At 38.9% G+C, this 21,971-nt stretch overlaps 2 protein-coding genes across 12 annotated transcripts in view; one reads left to right on the plus strand and one right to left on the minus strand.

Moving 5' to 3' along the window:
• The window catches only part of NPY1R (neuropeptide Y receptor Y1), a 51,684-nt gene that overhangs the window by 14,937 nt on the left and 14,776 nt on the right, over window positions 1-21,971 (minus strand). For 2 of the 10 annotated variants that reach the window (XM_068681142.1, XM_068681143.1), the window contains exons 2-8: window positions 20,462-20,566; window positions 19,424-19,614; window positions 18,129-18,278; window positions 17,605-17,764; window positions 7,949-8,015; window positions 6,894-7,013; window positions 1,267-1,495 (exon numbers count right to left, since the gene is read on the minus strand). The gene's annotated coding sequence lies outside the window, so the exon portion shown is untranslated. Of the gene's footprint in view, window positions 1-1,266; window positions 1,496-6,893; window positions 7,014-7,948; window positions 8,016-17,604; window positions 17,765-18,128; window positions 18,279-19,423; window positions 19,615-19,684; window positions 19,957-20,461; window positions 20,567-21,971 lie in introns of those variants that run through there. The other 8 variants (XM_068681148.1, XM_068681149.1, XM_068681145.1 and 5 more) reach the window with 7 other exon arrangements.
• NPY5R (neuropeptide Y receptor Y5) lies at window positions 1,524-9,958 on the plus strand. Of its 2 annotated transcripts, none has more exons than XM_068681141.1 (2): window positions 1,524-1,897; window positions 8,210-9,958. In XM_068681141.1, exon 2 carries the CDS (start codon window positions 8,222-8,224, stop codon window positions 9,554-9,556), a length of 1,335 nt encoding a protein of 444 aa, XP_068537242.1. In that variant the 5' UTR covers window positions 1,524-1,897; window positions 8,210-8,221; the 3' UTR covers window positions 9,557-9,958. The 2 variants fall into 2 exon arrangements, with proteins under 2 accessions (XP_068537242.1, XP_068537241.1); XM_068681140.1 differs by having other exon boundaries at window positions 1,525-1,897; window positions 8,213-9,958.

The following is a 21,971-nucleotide window of genomic DNA, read 5'->3' on the forward strand; positions in this document are numbered from 1 at the left end:
TCTAGAGGCTGCTTGGGAAACTATAAGAGGTGAATGCCCACCTTATGGTCAGCGTGAAGGTAGGCTGTACCTTCACAAAGGTACAATAGCATCCCACATAAATCATAGCTGGGGGATGCAAGTTCCCATCACTTCCCATTTGTGGGCTTTTCCAGCAAATTCAGGTTTTTTTTTTTTTTTTTTTTTTTTTTTTTTTTTTTTAAAGGCTACCTCAGCTTGCTGTAGTCAGAAAGACACGGTGTCCCTAAAGACTCCCTCTTTCTAGGAGGGAACTCCTACTTCAAGCAGAAGGGTCAGCAATATGGGAAACTCCCCTGGAACAAGGGGCACCCAGTTAAATCTGTGCCCTGGGAGATGGTCTTAAATCCCTGCATAGGAGGTGAGAACTAGGGTGGGTTTCTATCTTCAGGTCAAATATGTGCATGAAAAGCTTCCAAGGCACCAGCGTTAGGTGGGAAGATGGTCAAAATCATTAAGAACTGCTGCTCAGCCCTAACAAGGATTAATTTAGGTCTCCTTTGTGACTAACAGGAGAGCTGTCTTAAAATGATGAGATGGATTGGCACGTCACTTCCACCTGGCAGCTCCCTGTGCTCCGCTTGCACATGCAGTGATTCACCAGCAGTGGGTGGTGAATAATGCAGGAGCGGATGAAAGAATATGGGACGCAATCTTCCCTGCCATACTGAGCTCAGCCGATGAAGACTGAGGTTAATTGTTCCTTTAGCACATACCCTAAAATGAATGTTTTTTTCCACATAAATTAAATAAGGAACCTAACTGGACTTTCAGAGCTATTTCACAAGATGGTTGATCCAGCTGGTTTGTCTTTGTGCGGTACAGTTTGTCACTGGCTAATTATACTGACAGCTTTTCTGCAGTACCGTGTTAATATCAACTGTCTAAGGAGTGCCTTGGCAAATGGAAAAGTCATTACATCCTCGTGTCACATTCTGCCACCTGTGCTCCCAGAGACCTGCACATCACTCAGGTCTCCGCTAGTCCTGTAATTGGGCTATGATCAATGGCACTGCTCGTGCTAGAAGGCAGCGGCTGGTGCAAACGGCAGAATTTGTCTTTTCATGTTTTGTGCTATGAAATGCCCCACAATTTTTAAAATATTGCTTGCTTAAAAAAGAAAAAAAAAAAAAAAAGAAAAAAAAAAAAAGAAAAAAAAAAGAAAAGGCTTGACTTCCTGCTGATGGCCCAGAAAAAGAGTAAAACCACCCTTCAGATATTTGCTGCTGTAAGAACTGAGTTACTCACCTCAGAAAGGAGAACTGTCTGGGGGAATCCATCACCTCCCACCTGTTCTAAAATAACGGCAAAACCTAAAGGCTGTTCGAGCAGTATGGATGGATGCCTCCAAGGCTCCGCTCCAGCCAAAGTGGGGGAAACCGGAGAGTGCTTGGGGCAGCCCCCTGTGAGTGCCGGGCTCTGTTCAGACTTCCCGATGTCCCACAACACGTAGAGAATTTCACCCTTGCAAAACGTCCTGAAATCAGACAGGGAAGAAAGAAAAAAAAAATAAATAAATAAGAGAAAGCATCCCTTAAATACAGGCGAGCGCGGGATTTGTTTACAGTCTCACTGCATTTCCATGGAAACTCTAATTGTCAGAGCATGCAGCAGGGAAATAATAGGCTCCAGACCCCGCACGGAGCGCTCTCCCGAAATGCACCCGCGCGGCGGCCGGCTGAGCACCCAGCACCGAGCACCCAGCACCACAGCAGCAGCAGCTGCCGGGTGCCTGGCCCTGGCGCCTCCGCAGCACCCGCATAAGATGCGCTGCCGGGCATCCTCGCCCTGCTCCCGCAGAGCCGTGCCGGGGCTATGAGCGGTGCCTGGGGGCTGCGCACTCGCGGCCCCTTCTGCAGCGGGCTCCCCGTGGCTGCAGGTGAGCAGGGGGCAGCAGGGTGGGCAGGGGGCAGAGGTGTAAATTTGCATGTAAGTGCCGAGGCCGCGCAGCAGGTGCAGAAAGCCCAGGTTTCACTTCAGTGCAGGTGGCCGAGAGGGCTGTGGAAGGGCAAAAGGATGCCAGGGTGGGTGGGTGACTGTCCCACCTGGTTTTGTGACTCCATCCTTTGCTGACCCCGCGCCACAGGATGCAGGAGCGCATCCCAAGTTTGCTGCTTCTGGCCAGCAAAGGCCCCGCTAAGTTGCCTCGCACTTCCTTGGAGCTGGGGAAATAATCTCATTAGATGGCTTTTGGTTGTTTTGGGAAGCCATGTTCTCGTGTTCCGGGATAATGTTGCAATTCTTCTTTGAGTTAGGCATGTCAAGAGACCTATCACTAGCTCGCACGAAAATCAATATTTCTGGGCTTGTGAAGTGAGCTGAATCTTTTGAACTCTCCCGGCTCCATGGACAAGCTTTTGCTGTTGCACGTAAAGAGCAGCTGCGTTTGCAGCAGCAGCATTTGATCTTCAGACCGTGCTGTGAACACAGCTCATCGGTGGTTTTGGTGTGGGGCTCGGACACTGTCTGTCTGCTGAGATGGGGCACAGTTGCTCAGGTAGTAACGACACAGCTCAGTGCTTCCCTTAAGCTTAGGTGGTCAGGCAGCGCAGCCCAGCTCATTAGCAGAATTTTATAACACAGAAGTTATAAAAGACTCTGACATTTTTTTTTCCTATACACTCCAGTAATACAGGGTTGGGGGGCTGTGTTTCAAAGGGATTTTTTGTGTTTTGCTTTCTCCCTGTATATCCTCTCCTGCTGTTAAGGTAGAGGAAGGATTTCCAAGACTAAGATGCTCTCAGCAGTGAAGATAAATTGTCCTGGACAGGCTCTCTGACATAGACTGAACAGACCGTACAGGCACCAGCCAGTTAGTTATTTTAATAGGTATTAATATCGTAGGATACATGATCTTATCCACGATTAAGCCTTAATATGAGCATCTCATCTAGCAGAAGGAAGATCTCCTGACAGAGCAAATGCCTTCAGTGGAGGATGGCTGCCTGCCTAACTTGCGTATTCCTGACAATTTCCATTTAAATATGTAAAGAAACAGAAATAGCTGGTGTATTCACTCTACTAAATTCTGTTTTATAGATATTGTATTTTAAGCAACAGCTTTAAGTGGAATAAGGAGATGAATTTCAAGATGTTAAGTATTAAACTAGCATATTCTATGTTATCTGATATCTTTAATCCAGCTAAACCTGAAAAATATTCTAAGTTCCATCTGTTACTCAGACCTTACATCAACTACAATTGAAAACATCTCTGAAGCACGATTCTGGTGAAAACAAGAGCAACATCATTCTAAGGGTAACATTAAGATGCATCACAGATGAATGTGACTTAAGGAGGTATAGCCTAAGATCTTTTGAGATTGTAGTATATCAGCCATCATAAAATACACTATACTGTAAAAGCTAACTGCAAATAGTCCTTGCATTTAATGTTTACTGAGTTAATCTGATTCTTGCAGTAAATGTTTATATCCAGCCTTGGTCAGTAGTCCCTCCTGTCTCGTGTGGCTGAGCCTTCTGCCTCCCGCATCCTATTGAAACGAAAGGAGACCGGAGAAAATCTGGCTGATGCTCCCACTGTGGGAGCTACAGGTGTAGCTGAGCTCAGTCCCAGGGGATGTATGCAGACCAGCAATGCAGAAGGGGGATCTCAGATGCCCTCAGGAAATGCTACTGACTGATTGATGTAGGAGATGAAAATAATCCAAATTTTGGAACTACCAGCTAAAAACAAATCAGGTATCTTCAGACTGATCAAATTTGAACTTGAATATATAGGCACAAGAACACCTTGGCACCGTGGTGCATTGAGTTTAGAAATACACTTCAATTTTGAGGACAATGTTTTCAAAAGCAGCTATATCATTTAATTCTATTCCCCACAGTGGAACTTTCAGGAATCCTCATTTCTCTGAAAGCTACATTACATGTGCTACCTTGGAGCTGCCCAACTTCAATGATCAAGGGAGAGTAAGTGAGTCCTTAAAAATAAATAAATAAATAAAGAGAAGCAACTGTTAAACAAAATAAGCAGAAAGAAAAATGCCAGTAAGTGCATAGATCCCTGTGTAGTCATTGGTATGCTAAGACGAGCTTGGGGACAGCGGATCACTGATATGGGAGGCACACATTGTTCCTTTTGCATCGTTACTGCCAGTGGCACTCAGGCTGAGTGAGCAAGTGTTTCCTCTGAGCAGGAGAGGAAGCTTGGAGAGCAACAGATCCACTTTGCAATTTTTGGAGAAAAGCCTGCTTTCATTTCACACAACCAAAAATGAAAATAAAACCTGTTTGGGCATTTTGCAAAGGAAACTTCTGCCAGCACAACAGTTTTCCGTGGAAATCAGAAGACTGTGGTTTTATGCCTGTCTTTCCCTTTCTTTCTGTCAGTCTGAAACAAACTGTGTCTACAGGTCAAGGGTGCAGGCAGTGGCTGCAGTGCTCTGGTGTACAGTGTCCAATCAGTACCTGACCAGTGCACGTGGTGCCTTCTTCCCATGCTCCTTCCTCATGAAAGCAGGACATTATATGGGAGATGGTGCCTTCCCAGCTCTCACCCAGGACAGAGGGCAGCCCCAGCACTGGTAGGACGCAGCTGCTGAGCCCTGGTTGGACTTCAGAGGCACTCCTGCTAAGCATTTTCAGTATTGATGTGTCTTGGCAAAATATTTCTTCTTCAACAAAAACATGTTCACTTTCTGTTTTTCAAGAATTACATTAAAAACATGATGAACAACTTTGCTAAAGCCATACTGCAGTCTTTAAGTGAAGGCAGGAATCCACAGAACCTGCCAACAATCATCTAATTAAGCCTTTAAGAAGCCAGTAAACATTCATTTAATAAACATGTTCCAGTGTAGCAACACACACAAAACATTGCTCCTTGACCCTAGTCTTAGGATTACATCTATTGAATATAAATTCTTGGGAGAGAAAATAATTGTGGTGTGTCTTGAGAGACTCTTCCTTTTTATTTTAAGTCACCCAAAAGTGAAAATGGCAGTAGGAAATAACAGCAATGCCACCAGATTGTTTAAATTTTCTTCAGAGTTCCTTAATAAGAATTAAACACAGCTAAACACAAGTGAATGAAATTATACAGATTTCTCTTTAGACACATAGCTAGAATGAAATGAACTAATTAGAGAGTCTTTTCTACTAACTAGGATGCTTGCCCTTTCTCCATGCACCGATGAACCCTGTCAATGACAGCCGAAACCACCAAAAAGTCTAGTGAGAAAACTTCAGTTTGGGTACAGGGATCAACAAAACTCTCACAGTACATACATAACTGTCCTCAGAGGCCTACTATTTAACTTAGCTCACTACTTTAACTTAAACATCAGTGTGCACTGTCACCACCTGGCACGACCGCTGGGCAGATTCAACTACATGAGAGTTTAACCATTACTGAAAATACCTGTAGGTACTTTAAAAGCAATCTTAATCTTCCTAAGAGAGGGAAATATCTGCAGTTTGTTTCTACATTACAGGGTAGTCCTTCAGTCTAGTATCAGTTAAAATAGAAGAAAATGCATAATGATTTTTTTTTTTTTGGCAAAGGTTAACATATGCAGGCAAACAAAAGAAGTGAAGAGCTCCTTCCTTCAGAGTCTTCATCACTTCAAGAGAAGTTTAAGAATTTGAGAATTATTTTATTTTTTTTTTTAGTATCGAGATGCTACTGGATTTACTTCTCTCTTTCTTATTATTCTTCCTATTCTCAGGCAATGACTGGTTTGTTAGTAACCAAGGCTTGAACAGATCTAGCTCTTGAGTAGAGTTTCATTTCCATTTCTTAAATAACTCCTGCTTAGTTTCAAACTGACAAGTTGGCAATGGGATGCTCAACTCATAATGCCCTCTTGGTCTGTGCAAAATATAAACTGGAAAAGGAAGACAAAAGGAAGGCAAACAAAAAGAAAATTGTCTAGAATTACACCAATGGCTTTTTCATTATTAACTCCTCAGTTATATGCAAGGGTTTTTCCTACACACTTCTTAGCCAAGGTGAATGGTTTTATGCAAAGATAATGGATTGTTCACCCTGAAAATGTCAGGCAGGCAGTATTTCATGTGGAAATGCAATGTACAGTTGAAATGACTTTCATGAATCAAAAAAAATCTGCAGGTTACAGCTGCATGTACACTCCGAAATCTGCAAAAGCATCAGTCATTAGTCAACCTCGTGCTTCCTCCATGCTGAATAAAGGAAAAAAATAAAAATAAAAAAAAGATAGACATATGACATGTGAGGGATGTAATTCCATGTGACTGAGGTAGGGGTATGTATTTCATCCAAGGCAGAAACCTGCTCTGGTTTTCTCAGAGAGAAATTATGTTGACTCACATTTAGAGAACAGAAAGAAATTTCAGCTGATGGTGGAAGTCACTGTGGTCTGCAGATAATACTGTTTTCAGATGATTGCTAGCAACTCAGATACATTGACCCAGGAAAATTAAGTAAAAAAAAAAAAATTTACTTTTTAAGCTAATAGTTGTATAAGGAGAATCCAACCAAAATGAACATTTCCGGTATTATCAGTATCGAATAAAGAGAGACTGGGTGATTTACGGAATCTCTAGTCTGCTCCTTTAAAGTTAGTCTCAAGATGAGCATAGTCTCAGATGATGTTTTTTTGTCTCTTACATGGATTTTCCCTATTTCATGAAAGACTGGGAAAAATTAAATAGCAGTGATTTGCATTAGTGCCACCCAGCTCATACAAGCATAACTGTAATATTTAGATTACCTAAATTCACATATCCAATCCTTATCTCTATTTTATACGTTCTTAAAAAACACTTTAGCTCAATATTGTGAGAAGTTGTCAAGGCTAAGTTCCTCCCGACACATTAGTGAAGACCTAAAAACTTGAAATGTATTTAAAAAATAAGTAATTCTAATCTTACCTGAGATTACCTCACAACACATTGCCAGTGAATCTTCTGAGGGTGTTATATGGTTCAAGATCCCCTCTGGCACCTCTCTGGTAGGAATGTACATGTGGTGATGTGAAGGAAGGAGCACATCTGCAAGCATAGAGGAAATCAATAATATTATCATGCTATGAAGAAGTCTGCATGACACAGGCCTCTAAGAATAGCTGCATTCTTGAGGAGATCTGCCAGTTTTGGTTGCCAAATTTAGTCTTCTGCTCAACTTATGTATGTTTTGGTTTTGTTTAGATCTTTTTGCTTTGTCTTGCCTAAGATTTCTAAATGCAAAGCAATTTGGGGAATTTTGACTTTGAAACTTTAATACATGTGGGTTTTAAAGTTAAACCAGAATTTTAAATAGATTTTTTTTTGTCTTTATCTTTCCTCTAAAATGAGGATGAATCACGTGGAGATTCTGTACACAGAAAAACTTCGTGTAGAGCTAGATTTCAATGGTAGATGTTTCTGTGATGAATACTTTGAAAATTTATTGAATTTTCAAATGATTGGTGGGGTTTGCATACAGTTAACACTGCCCTCTTTGTATTATGTAAAATTGCTTTGTTCAGCTGTTTTGGAGGCAGTTTTCCCTTCTGCCTGAGCAACAGTTAAAACATGTTCAACACTTATTAGAAGATGGTTGGTATACACATGACGTTAGGAGCTCCATCTTGGAGCAGTGACAGTAGATCTCTGTAGAAACTGATTATTTCTGAAATCTTTTACCTATTTTGTGTCACTTTTCTACTAGCAAGGTAAGAAATACTATAGCAGTTGTTAACATATGTCAAAACTTCATATGTTTTCAGGTGCGCTCATTATAGTTTGCTGTCATGTAATGACTAGGCACATGCCCAAATGGTGGTTGTAATTTCCTTACTCATATGAATGAGCTGTTATTCACATGAGTAATCTCCCTGGCTCTAAATGGATTGCTTTTGTAGCTAACTGCTCCCTCATGGGAAGGCTGACAATACAATCTATAGCAAAGCACAGCTAAAAGCCAGCTTCATAATGTGTATCCTTACATTGTTATTGTCCAGTCTCAGCAGCCAGCTACCAAGCCCAGGTGTGCTGAACACCACATGACAAAACCTACAAAATGAATTTGTGTTTACGTGAAGTTATGCAGGATTTGCTTCACTACTATTAATTCATTTGCATTAAGGTAATACAAGGTAAAATTATGTTTTTGTTGTTGTTGTTGATTTTTTTTTTTTTTTTACAGTCTGTTTAACGCCAGTATCATCTTTACTTCAGTTGGTAATTAATGCCTTTCTTGTTCTAAGCAGGACTGTAAAATGGATTTAGGATTCAAAGACCATAACAACAGGACACCCACCAAGAACACTTCTGCTGCTACAAATAATTTTTCTGCCTGGAAAGACTACAGGAGCAGTGTCGATGACATACAGTACTTTCTCATTGGGCTATACACACTTATAAGCCTGGCTGGCTTTGTGGGAAACCTGCTTGTACTAATGGCTCTAACAAAACGCAAGCAGAAGACAATAATAAACATCCTCATTGGCAACTTGGCCTTCTCTGACATCTTAGTTGTGCTGTTTTGTTCTCCTTTCACGCTGACATCTGTCCTGCTTGACCAGTGGATGTTTGGCACTGTCATGTGCCACATAATGCCCTTCCTCCAATGTGCATCCGTTCTAGTTTCAACTTTAATGCTAATATCCATCGCCGCAGTCAGATACCGTATGATAAAATATCCCCTCGCCAGCAATCTAACAGCAAAACAAGGCTATTTCTTAATAGTAATCATTTGGGCCTTCGGTTGTGCCATTTGCTCCCCTCTGCCAGTTTTCCACAAAATTGTGGACCTCAGCAAAACTCTGAATTTAGAGGCACTGGAAAACAGGCTCTTGTGTATTGAGTCATGGCCTTCTGACTCATACAGAATTGCCTTTACCATATCCTTACTGTTCATGCAGTATATACTCCCCCTCGTGTGTTTAACTGCAAGTCACACCAGCGTCTGCAGGAGTGTAGGTGCCAGGCTGTCCAACAAGGAAGACAAGTTCCAAGAAAACGAGATGATAAACCTCACACTTCACCCATCTAAGAGTACGGGCACTCAGACACAGCCCTCCAGCCACACCCGGTGGAGCTGCGCCTTGGTCAGAAAGCACCACAGAAGATACAGCAAAAAGACTTCCAGTGTGATGCCTGCTATTTTAAGGCACCATCAGGATAATACTAATTTCAGAGACCTCCCAGAAACCTCTGGCACAGAAAAAAGCCAGCTCTCTTCCTCCAGTAAATTCATCCCAGGGGTACCTATCTGTTTTGAGATGAAACCAGAAGAAAACACAGAGATCCAGGACATGATTACAGTATCCCAATCCATCGTCAGAATTAAAACTAGATCTAGGAGAGTTTTTTGCAGACTGACAGTGCTAATCCTTGTTTTTGGTTTCAGTTGGATGCCGCTTCACCTTTTCCATGTTGTGACGGATTTTAATGCCACTCTCATTTCTAACAGACATTTTAAATTAGTATATTGCATATGTCATTTGCTGGGCATGATGTCCTGCTGCTTGAATCCCATCCTCTACGGGTTCCTTAACAATAGCATAAAAGCTGATTTAATGTCCCTTATTCCATGCTGCCAAATACCATGATTTTATGAGCCTCAAGATAAAATAAAATGAAATAGAACAAAGAAGTTTGTCTTTCAAGCATACTAATGTGAATAGCTGTACAAACTAAATTAGCGAAGTTTAATTAGTCTGACTTGGTTGTGATTAGTAGCATCTCATGTGAACAGGTAGTTCTAAGGCTGCATGTATTTCTTACATTGGCCAGAAATATGTAACTGTATTATAATATTCTGTTACTCACAGGAAATCATACTCAGTGTACAGAAACAGAACACAGTTTTCATTACCTGAAATATTGTCAATCTGTACTTTTGAAATATACAGAATGAGTCATAAATGTAAGACTAATTAGACTTATCAGTATTAACTATCATCTATCAAACTACAATAAAATACATATCTTTTACTAAATTACTTGTTGAGACTACTTCAGTGCCAACTTTGACTGTTCTCTCAATTAATAGAAAGTCAATTTCTGGACGGGATCAGAAAAGTATTTTTCCTTCACTCTTTAACTCATATTTTGCAATACCTTTGCATAATCTTCTGCTTCTGGTTCCCATGTTGTCTTGTTCCCAGGAATGGGTTTGTGAGTAGTTATTATTGTCAAGATTCTTTCCATCTGTACTGTTTACCCAGTACAACCTACTTCTCATTTCCTTAACCGATTTTTACTCTGGCTTCTCATTTTATGGAATTTTCAGCCAGGCCTGAATTTATCTATAGCTTTGCCTCTGTTCTTGCACTGATGGCTCTCCTGAACATACAGCACATTTCCAATCAGGATAAGCCTGCATTATCTAAGAAACAAATAGCAGAAAGAAAAAGAAAACAGAAAGACAGCTGGATGTTTTTCTTTTGCCACAAAACAAAAACCGTACTTCACCATAGATGAACCACTTAATTTGGGTCAACAGCTTTAAGATACTCCTGCCCATGTGCACATACCTACGTATGCTTTCAGCCCTTCCCTTACTTTATTTATTTTTTAACCAGACAGGTACTTTTTCTTCCACATTTAAATCACATGTATCTTCCCTATGAAAGTCACATTCCATTTCATAGCACAAATAGATGTAGATATAGATTAGATAGCTATACATATATCTACAGCTACAGATAGGTAAAGATATTTTTTCCCCCTGGGTTACTCTAATTTAATAACCCACCTCTACCCTCAGGGTTCAGTGAATGTACAAAACCTCTACTCTGAATTTTATGCTGTAGAACTTCTCCCCAAGTGATTCTTTCTTTTTCTCCATTAAGATTCCCAGTCTGATAGGCTCTTTACATAGCCTTTCCAGTCTGAGAAATAAAGTTATTATTTTTATAAATGGGTGGATGGGAATGCTCATTGTGCATTTTTTGCCTTGGGATACTTCCCTTCCAGTTAGTCTTTAAAAGTGGAAGCAGTTCTTTTATTTGAAGGAACTGTCAAATTAGTTTTATTATAAAGTTACAATTCTGAGACCTTTTCTCCCCAAGCTACTCTCTGGTAAGGAGTTTATTACATACTAGTTGGTAATATCATGGTTTCTATCATTAAGGTATTTCCCTGATGTCTAGTTCCCAGTAACCCATTGTTCTTTGTTTTCACTTGTGATATACTTTAATAGTTTCTTCCTGGACACTGACTATTTCATTTTGCAGATTATTATCTCCTAAAAACCTACAGCATGGCATTTTATAGAGTACAAACAGTACAGAGTAGAGGATATTGGAACAATATATTTTAAAATAGCTTTTAAAAAGTTTTAATTAGTTTAATTTGAAGATATTTATGGCTAGTCTTGGTGGATAAACTTAGGAAAAAGAAACTAAATCCTCACCCAAAAAAAACCAAGAATGTTTAAGGAGTTACAGCAATTTATGGCCACTTTACATCTACACATTTTCATGTCATTGCAATATATTGTTTAACATTATTTTTACCATGTGTTGTAACCAAACATTGTAAAAGAATAGGAAACCAGTCACATTATTTTAGCTTCCAATATTTCTTCCAGCTTTATTTTATTTACTGTTAACCTTCCTTCCTACATGCTGTTTATATTTTATTTCTTCCTTTCTTTATCTACTTCTACAATTTCAGCAATTTCTACCTCCTACACTTCGGACTGTTACTAAAATACAAAATAGTCGTTTATTCAGTAATGAATCTTTTCAGATCAAATTCAACTTCTACTGTGTATGACACATAGAAACATGCTAGCACATGAATAAGTCCTTTGTCTAGTTTCTGAGGCTCACAAAGATTAGGCTGCACACTTGTGATTTTATTGAGAGCATTGTCCATTTTTTTCCTGTATGGAGTTAATAACTATGCTCCCTACTATTTATACTGATCAAAGGACAACAAATTGTAGTTTGGTGATAGTGAGTTAAATCAAGACAGCCAATGAACTTCTTCAGTCCTGTGCTATTTAAAAATCCATCTTCTCATTCTTAAGATGATCAGTGGTGGGAGAATGTGTTTTCTTTTTATTTACAGAACAATCATCATCATTATATTTTTACATCTCCAAAATGTCACCATCTTTCCTCTGAAAAGTTATTTTTAACTATCTTCTCCATCTTTCTTCAGCAGCCAGAATACCTCAGTCCCAGTATCAGCAAGGAATACTTAGGAACCATAGGAAGCAGAGAGTAGCAGGAGCAAGTGAAATCATGCAGAAGGTAGTACCTGAAAGAGTAACTTCTACGAGTGGGAGTGAAACAACCAAAACCATCAATTTAATGCTTTTCCAGTCTGGAATCTAAAGACAAAGAAAAAATTCAGAACACAAGGATACCCCAGCCCCACATTTGTTGAGTGGCCCCGATCAAGTTGAGCTGTAGCTCCTACATGCTTCATGTTCAACAGTGACTAGCAGTGTGATGTCTCCCTCACGTACATCAAAATACTTTGGAAAGTTGTATCTCATCATAAATGCCATCTAATGGCATTGTATCATTCTGATACATAGGCAGGTACACATACAGATATGTACAACTGCTAGAAAACAAAGCACATTAAAATGGTTCTTCAGATAGCATGTGTAATCCTCAGGCTTTAAGCCAGTTAAACTACAACAGAGTTACTACTAAGTTTAACTACTGTTACTTCTGTAACCAAAAATCTAAATAATGGTGATGGTAGGAGTTTATACGTTAGCATCTGCTATATGCAGTCAGGAAATGCCAGTTGCAGAACCATCTATCTATTGGACTTAGAATAACAAAGGAATGTAACAATACAGGGATCCTTCCCTACTAATAAAAAAAGAGGGGTAGGAACCCTCAGAGACAGCTGATGATTACATATGATGGATGCTAAAACTCTTATGGCTTGACACACATGGGGAATTTTTTTTCAGTTCTACAAAATAATATCATTGACACAGCTGACATTTTGCAAATGTCAAAGAGTAAATGTTGTTAACCATTGGCCTTTGCCCCTGTGTCAGTGATGAGGAAACAGGAGCCCATTAGGATGTGCCCCTTGGCCAGGTCACTCCCAAGCCAGCAGTGCTAAGCACGCCAGGAGTGTATTTATTTAGGTTATGGGGAAGAGGCTGGAGCCTCTGTGGTCCTCCACAGTGCCATGGCAACAGTGGCAGAGAAAAATGTACGCCTTCCATACATCTGCATGAGCTGTAATCACAGCAGTCAGTGCCGAATTCCTGCTCTCAGTCTGGCAGTTAGGAGCACCAGCCCTGGGCAGGGTGGTGACCACTGGGGAAGCAGCAGGAGAGCAAAAACACATTGCTGCTGTATTCCCTGGGGGCTACAGCCTTTGCAGGCGCACAGCCCCGCTCCTGGGGCCTGGAAGCTCTCATCACAAGATGTTTTTTTCTCAGCACTATGAACGCTTGAGGAATTAAAAATAAATATATCACTCGCATGAAGGTGTGGGAGAACCAAGAAGAGGAGTACAGTCTGGAAGAAAAGTCTCTGCTACCAGTCATGCTGAGGCAGGCACCAGATCTCCTTCTGAGAAATACAGGAGAGGTTGCATGGAACACTTCCCTCAGCCCTACTGTTTATTATAATTAATGCTACCTAAAGATTACTAATGGATTGCAAATCCCTTCTGTAGTCCATAGGGGTAAATCATCTATCCTTGCACTTTGGAAAAAGCAAAAACAAAAAACAAAACAACAACAAACGTTGTTTTCCTCACTGTAGTCCCAATATCTGTCTGTGCAGCATACAAATTAAGTATCTGTTAACATCACAGACTCCAGAAAGACATCCATCATCAATGCTGCTGGGTCCAGGAATTTTCCCCTTGATTTTGCTGAAAGCCAAATTATGCCTATACAATTAATAATAAAAACTCCTAGTCAGAAGATATATCAATTGGTCTGGAAGCCAAGAACTTTTAAGCTTGAAAACTGCTTTAGTACTGTGACAGGATTCTGGTCTGAAACAAACCTCCACTTTCTCCACCCACATGATTGAAATAGTTGTTTAAAATCATGATTCACATGGATAAGCTTCATAAGGAGTAATAGACAGATTTTGGAATAATTACTTGTGATATATGGTTCACATCTGATCTGAGATCAAATTTCTTGTTCTTCCATTTAATCTTTTTACATACTTCTAAATCAAAAGTAAGAGCTGAATAATGAGTATGTGTACACGTCCTTACTCCTCTCAAAACATTTCTTTAAAGCAGAAGCATTTTTTTCCAAACATTTGATAAGGATATTTTTGCCTGTGATCACTCATGAAGCACCATTCTGTGCTATTAAGACACAATTTGTGTCATCATACTGTGGTTCGATGTTATCCACATGAGTAAATCTTACCACATCACCTGATTTTAAAACTCTGAAAGCTCAGAGAAAATAGCAACATCTGCTGCACTCCAGAGGTTACCACGATCTGGCCTCGTCACCAAGCTTTGTTGCATGATATATACTAAGAATAGCCTAATACAGTATGTTCTTGGAAGAAACAGGCATTGATTTTGACACAAACTTGGTAAAAAATATTACCTCCCCCAGAAAGAATATTACTACAGAAAGGAAGATGTGGTCACAGTGCTTTCTGAACAGTTGAGATGAGCATCAGCGGTACAACTAGCATCACTGATGTAAATATTGTATAACTGAACAAGAATCTTATTAATCTTCTTTGCTTTTGAAGAGAAAATATTCCAAACTATTTGAAAGTTAGGATTTTTTTTTCATTACATACTAAAATTAGGAAATAGGGGGGGAAAAAGAGATAACATTGTCACAATTCAAATTCAGTTCTTTTGAACAAATATGAACACTTCATTTTGCCCTTGTAGTCACATTCTTAAAATGATCCATTTAATAATGGGACTTAAAAATACTCCTCTGGGAAATTAGCAGAATGGTGATTTGACATTCAAGACTGAAGTCAGCTGGCTCTGCTCATACATGCAGTTAAACAAATGTTTGCTTTGTCTTAGCAGGAGAATGATCATGTCTATATTATTTGAAAGCCACAATAGCTGGACACTTTTAAGCAGAAAAAAGTTATTCCTATCCCTGCGAACAAAGCAACATACAAAAGGATTTTTAAGGCCACTTCTGGTGCAAAATTTCAGAGGAGTAACTTGGTGATGGACTAACAATTTTATAGTTGTTTCTCTCTTCAGACTCCCTATGAGCCAAAAAGACACAAACCTTATTTGATGGCAGACCAAAACAGACCATAATTATAATTTTAGTTTTACCTACATATCTGCATTTCTTTTGGTACGTAAAGAAAAAATAGCTAAGCAAGGAGATGATAAAAACATCCCTGCAACAAGTAACCTTGGTAGTTTATATCCAGATTTACCCGTAAGTGAGACGATAGCATTACTGTTTTAACTGCTAGTAATTCCCCTGGCTTTATGATGACCTCCACCAAATAAGCGTTCATTTAGTATTCATAAGGATTTTGGCCTCTTGGCCTGAGGATTAAAAAAGCTGCACAAGAGATCAGCACACAATCTAAATCTTTACTTTCTGCTGATTTTGTTTTTTTGTGGTGTTAGCACAACTGTGAAAAGTGCAAGCTGTTCGCTGCAGGAAAATTAAACTCATTTTTATGTAACTACTGGGACCCAATACAGGAGAAACAATTATGTATTTTTTTTAAGACTCCGTTAGTTCCAACACACATCCCATACAGGTAATTGTTTCAAGCTTTGATGATACATTCTCTCAATTAATATCCTTAGGTGTTAAAGTACATTTCAGGCAGCACAGCCTCATCTTGTCCTCACTGCAAATTGTAGCAGGTGAAGTTATGAGATCTATTCCTACCGCAGAACCGAAGTGCAATATGCTCTACTTGAGACCACTTTGTAAGCCTATTTGGTGAGTGAAGACCATTCAGGATGCAGTTGATCTCTACTGGTTTTGTGGGAGTCTATTATGCAGTAAACCTGCTCTGAGGCCATTTGTCACACAAATTATTATTAGTTCCCACGGGCTCTCTGGGCACAGAACTCACCCTTGCACATCATCACACCTGCAGTCTGCAGGGGCCCTTCAGTGCTACTCTTTGCACAGAAGAGAGGAGATGGCTGGAAAAGCAGTGAAAACTGTGAACCCTCCAGTACTTGTTTTCCCTCTTCAGCTGGGAAATGGAGATGTACTAAGATGTTGTAGAAGACATCTGTGTGAGACTTTTTGGAAGGGAAATGGGAATCACATCCCATAGAAGAAATCTACTAGTGCAGGACTAGATGATTAATCCAATACATCCAGGACCCTATGGCCTTCCTAATACTAAGTCCAAAAAATGTAGGAAGTTGGGTATGCAGTTTTGCTGATTTTCTTTTATTACTGCAAATCCATTTCAACTATTAAAGGTAGAGTTTGCTATGTCCTCTGACCCAAGTAACTTCACATTGCAATACAGCTCCAACACCAAACTACTCTTTGATATAAAAATATTCCCTCCATTTTTGTTGGCTTAGTACATAATACTATGATAACACAATAGGCCTGGTCCTGATTAAAGAGTTTGTTGAATTACTAATACAGAATAAGTGAGAGTCAAACTAGAAGAAAAAGCAGCACATCTGTCAAAATGAAAGGAATTAAATCAAGCTACACCTTACAAGCTATGATACTGTAGCATATTTAAAAGACACTTGATCAACTGCATGAAAAGTAAACGTGTTTTTCCATAGCTTTGCAACTGTTTTTGCTGAACTAGAACTTCTGACTTGTCCCTTTAATTATGAATGTCTATGAAAGACATGACTATATTAATAATTTTATTATCAACAGCAACAACAACAAAAAAAAACAGGGTAGAAAAAGCTTTTGTTTAAAGATCAAACCATAAATTAATTATGGCTTACTTCCTTTGCTTATATTACTGACTGCATGCACTACAATAAACTGATTTATACTTTCCATATGTGAAGTTCACAGGATAACGCTCACAGTAGACAGCAAGCAGAACTAAACCTGTAATTTACAATGATAAACGAGAACTAAAAGGCAAAGTTCTTTTAATTATCATTAGAAACACAAATAACCCTGCTCTCTTTTGTTAAAAGCAGAAATGAACGCAGCATCTGTTACACAATTTATGCAATAACATTCATAAGAAATATTTTACTGTATTTATTTTAAAGAAATTAGAGGCGTAATAAGACACGGTATAGCCTAGCTGATTCTGTTTGTATCCGAACATAAATTTATCTTTGGGATACATGAGGGAGAGCAAAAAGGGATAAACAGTATGCAAAAAAATCGCTTTCTTATCTGAACTGTGAATTTCTGTTCATGTTCCTATACTCCCTTAACAGTGATTAAAGCATAATAAGCACCCCGAAATGAAGGTACATCATAAGTTTCAGGAATTTCCTTGGCAAAATCAAGCACTGTAGCGTTATTCTGCATGTTGGTGATCACGCTGTTTACAGAGATGATTTCTGTAATACTATTCAAATGTTGTTCAGCAATATTTAACAGGAAAAAAATCGAGCCAAGTTGCAACAGCGTTCTTAATGTTTCCTTTTTTTTTTTTTTAAAAAAAAAAAAAAAAAAAAAAAAAAAAAAAAAAAAAAAAGCTTCCATTTGTGCTAAGGATAGAACTTTAACCTGATTTCCAGATATTGTATGGATTTTTCCCTCGCTATGCCTTCAGAGCGCCAAGCTGCCAGCTTCAGTAACAGCAGCAGGCTGTGGGAGACCTCTGCTGGTGAATGCAATTTATGTGATGGTGAATGCTGCTTATGGACCAGATCTGGATGGTTCCCAGCTGTGAGAAAAGATAGTGTTTGCAGCTTTTAATATTATTTCCCCTACGAATGTACTCGTGGTTTTTATTTATTAATACTTTTTTAAGTTAAGGAAGAAAAAAAAAAAAAAAAAGAAGAAAGTTCAATTTTTCAAATATCACCTTACAAAGTAAAACAGAAAGTCAAGAAAACTATCTCTTGAAAAATTGCCAGTAAATACAACCTTCAAAATACAGTCATGCCTGTGTAAATTTTGCACAGCTAAAATCAGAAAATATTTCTCCTGGAAATATTGCAGTATTTTAGATGAAACTGCTTTACAGATTTGTTTGTTTGAGATAGGTACTGACAACGCAGTACCCACGCAGATATTCACCTACTCACCAGGCAGGGGATGAGTGGCCTGGAAATCTTGCCATATCCAAGTAGTGCCCTGGGACAGCCTAGGCATAGAAGCAGAGTGGAAGGGCTTCCCCAGGAGGATCTGGTAAAAGATTTATTCTTTGGAGCAGATCAGTGGAAGCACCAGCTTGTCTAAATTTCAGGTTAAAATAAATAAATAAAAAAATAAAATCTGACTCCAATCCTTAGCTACTCTACTTCAATAAGCTGGTGACTGCTGAGGAGTGTCATTTTGATTATTCTTAATCAGTTAAGGTGTGGCAAATACAGTCAAGAAAGTGCCATGTGGTCCTTTAAATTAAGGGTATGCTTTCATCTACAGCTGTATGAATCATTCTGATCGTCTGTACTTAAATAGAGTGGAACAGAATATATTAAAAGAATCAGATGATCTCCAGCTGATAAATACATTACTTGCAAAAAGATAAGTTGGTAAACTTCATAAAAAGATGGCTTTAATGAAAAAGTAATAGAAATCCCTATCAATCTTTTTGAATGGCTACTGAAGAAATGGGCTCTCAAATGAACTAAAACAGCAGATTGTAAAAGGACATTATTAACACAAGACATAACTAATCCATAAATTTGTTGTCAAAGGTATTGCAAAGCCTGAAGTTTACATGATTAACAACAGCATAATCAGCAATGATACAACAACACCTTCCTACACCTGCTAAGTGATAAAAGAAACATCATGAGACCATGAGTAAATTAGTTTAAAAAACAGATTTTGGAACGAAATAGTCTCAGATTGCCACTGGCAAGGCTGTGAACCACACCAGTTGGTGGTCAGATCCATCTAGAAATGCCTACAAATTTCCATATCAAAAGTTGACCTTTTAAACCAATGAATCTTTAAACAAAATAACATTGCTGGTTCTTTTTAATATAATGCTTACAGAAGGCTAACAACAAATAATTAAAAGAAAAACTTTTATATAAGAAAATCACCATTTAAAATCTTTAATTGTAATTCGGTTAGTATAAATGAATTCCCCATGCTTTTAGCAGTTCAGATTCTCCAAACAATTATGACGACACTGCCATAAACAAACAGCTGTGCTGCTCATGATACCTGCTTAGCAAGTTTAGCTAGTGATTTAAAACTGAACACACTAGAACTAAAATCCTTGCAGTTCTAGAGTAACATGGGGTACATGTGTTTGCAAGGAAGGGTAGGTACATCATTAACAGTTCCTTTATCTTGTACAAACAGTATAATTTGATATCAATACAATTGTCTAAAAGAACTTTTAGTAAAAGATTTTTGTGTTTACCATATAGGCAGTTCTGAATTAAACTGAGATTATTGTCAATAGGTAAACATCAAGCATTTGAAGTCTGCTATCCACTAATCCTGTTCTAGTAGTAGTTAGGCACTGTGATCCACTGACTTTCAAACAGCAGTAATATGAAGAGGTCCCTTGGATAGTTTTAGATCTGTCTAGTTCTAGATCCGTCACTACTGCTAAAAAAAAAAAATATATAAATACATTGCAGCTACATAACAGTAGAAAGGGAAAAAAAACAACAAACACCTTATCAAAGATCCAGGTAAAAACCTATTTGTGAAAGTTCACACAGCAGCAATCAAGTGTGAATGAGAAAAGACAGCTCAATCTTCCTATAAAAATTGTGTCATTACAGAAGAACAATAGCACAAACAAAACGAAACAGTTTCCCGAAGAGCGAGCCTCATGCAGCAGGTAACATTTTTCTTCATATCAATACTTCCATTTCTTAGAGGACAAGTGTTTCACATCAGCTCTTCCAATTATAGTACCCCAGTGAGAATCGTCAAGTAATTTCAGAGTGCTTTCCCACTCCCCTGACTAAAATGCACCCACCCAGCTGGCAAAGCTTCTGTGGAGCTCACTAAATTGCTCAGCGGAGCGTGAGGACCAAGCTGAGGCAAGTCATATTGGGCGTGAAAAAGCCTTTTACTTTAAAAAGTTATCATGGTGGTTTTTCCTTAGGGATGCAAAGAAACAATACAGTTCTCCTAGCTCCTTGTGCTTATTAGCATGTTGTAGTGCTAATTGTGACCCAGCCCACTCTCTCTTTCTTTTACTTCCATGAGTATTCAGATTGCATACAGCCCTGCTACCCCCCTCTCACCTTGCTACTTACACTAGCATTCATTTTAAAACTCTGTTTTATTTTGGAGTTGTAGGTTTCCACTATACCCACTGTGAGAAGAATTTTTGCCAAATTCTGAAGTTCCTCAAAGCCTGTAGTTATTAGTTCCTGAAAATTTCATCCTGAAAGGTAATTCTCTGCTCATAGCATTCATTAAAGCATTGCTTTTAAAGTACCTTCTCTTGCTGGGTTCTTAGGAAGCACTTCTTTAGTTCTGCTGTTGCAATAGTGGATAGCATTATCTCTTGATAAATGGGTTACTATTTGAAGTGGCAGATGAACTGAAAAAAAGAAACAATGTTAACAGTGAAAGTGGCAAATACCCATCAAGTATAAAACCACTCTTCAAGACATTAGACTTTTATAAAAAGGAAACCAATTCCTCTGATAGAAATTGTCACATTTAAGAGTAGATTTTTTCTGAAAAGTCTGAAAAGGAACACTTATCTGTCAAAGATGGTAAAGCCAAACCTTTCCCAAATAATATTTTTGTACTATAAGATTTAAACAGTTAGTAAAAACTGCAAAACCAATAAATTACTAGGCAATTATGAAGCCTGCATGAAATTATGTGAAACATTATGGAAAATACCCTATAAGAAGATAATTGTACATCTTTTCTCTGTTTGAACCAAAACACCTGCAATGGCTTTATGCAGATTTTACTACCAGCAGGAACTACTGAAATCAACCGATATGTTGTCCCCACAGGACTTCAACAGACAAAACAAAAGCCGAACAACTTCCCCCTCTTGCTCCCCACACCAAAAATTAAAAAATAAGTAAAATAAAATGAGGCAACCTCCTTTTCTTTCAAGTCAAGCATTAGCCTGGTGTTTATAAAGGGTACTCTTCAAAAAAAAAATAATAATCCTGTCTGCACTGGTCTCCTTCCAACAGCCTGCCTGCAAAGTGAGATGGCATCATTGTTTCCTAAGAAGTCTCCATGTCCATTACCTATAAAATACTCCCCTCAGTGTATGCACAGTTCCTCCTGTAACATAGGTGAAATCCAGCTATCACTATGAGCCTGTGAACAAACCATAGAGAAGGCCTCTCTGCAGGCTTCTTTGCTGGGATGTTGTCACACTTCAAAAAGAGCAGCCACAGAAAAATCACCAAATCAAGAAGTCATTCTGCTTACGTGTGTACAGCGTGCAGTAACAACCTCCAACCTTAATCGTGTGTCTTCTGTATTAATTAGTCATGGGATAAACACAAATTTATATTTAGCAGGTGGTAAGTTAGGAGCAGCAGACTACAGGTAAAAATAAGATTGAGTGGAACATCTGAAAAAGAAAACTATTTGTAAAGAATCTGTGGCTAATAGTTCTGCAGTATTGTCCACAATTTCCTGATAGCAGTAAAATAAACTCTGATACCTCTTCTCTGTACTCCGTTCACTTAAGAAGCATCTCCAGCCCAATGCTAATAAGTATTTGCTCTGACTCTTTCCAGTAGTGAGCCATCAGTGGATGGACCACATAACACATGTACCCACAATGTAATGCCAGGGAAAGTTCTGCATTCCACCACTGTGCTGGTCCTGAGCAGGAGATTGCTGTAGTGAAGTCTATTGTAGTAAAGACTAGACAAACAAAGGTAGTCCATCCAGCAGCTTCACCAGGCAAAGGCCAGCATAGCCTTCAGGTTGTGGTGTGCTGCATGAAACCCTCAGCCACAGGA

The sequence above is a fragment of the Anas acuta genome, chromosome 4 (assembly GCF_963932015.1).
Source record: "Anas acuta chromosome 4, bAnaAcu1.1, whole genome shotgun sequence".
Classification (NCBI taxonomy): Eukaryota; Metazoa; Chordata; class Aves; order Anseriformes; family Anatidae; genus Anas; species Anas acuta.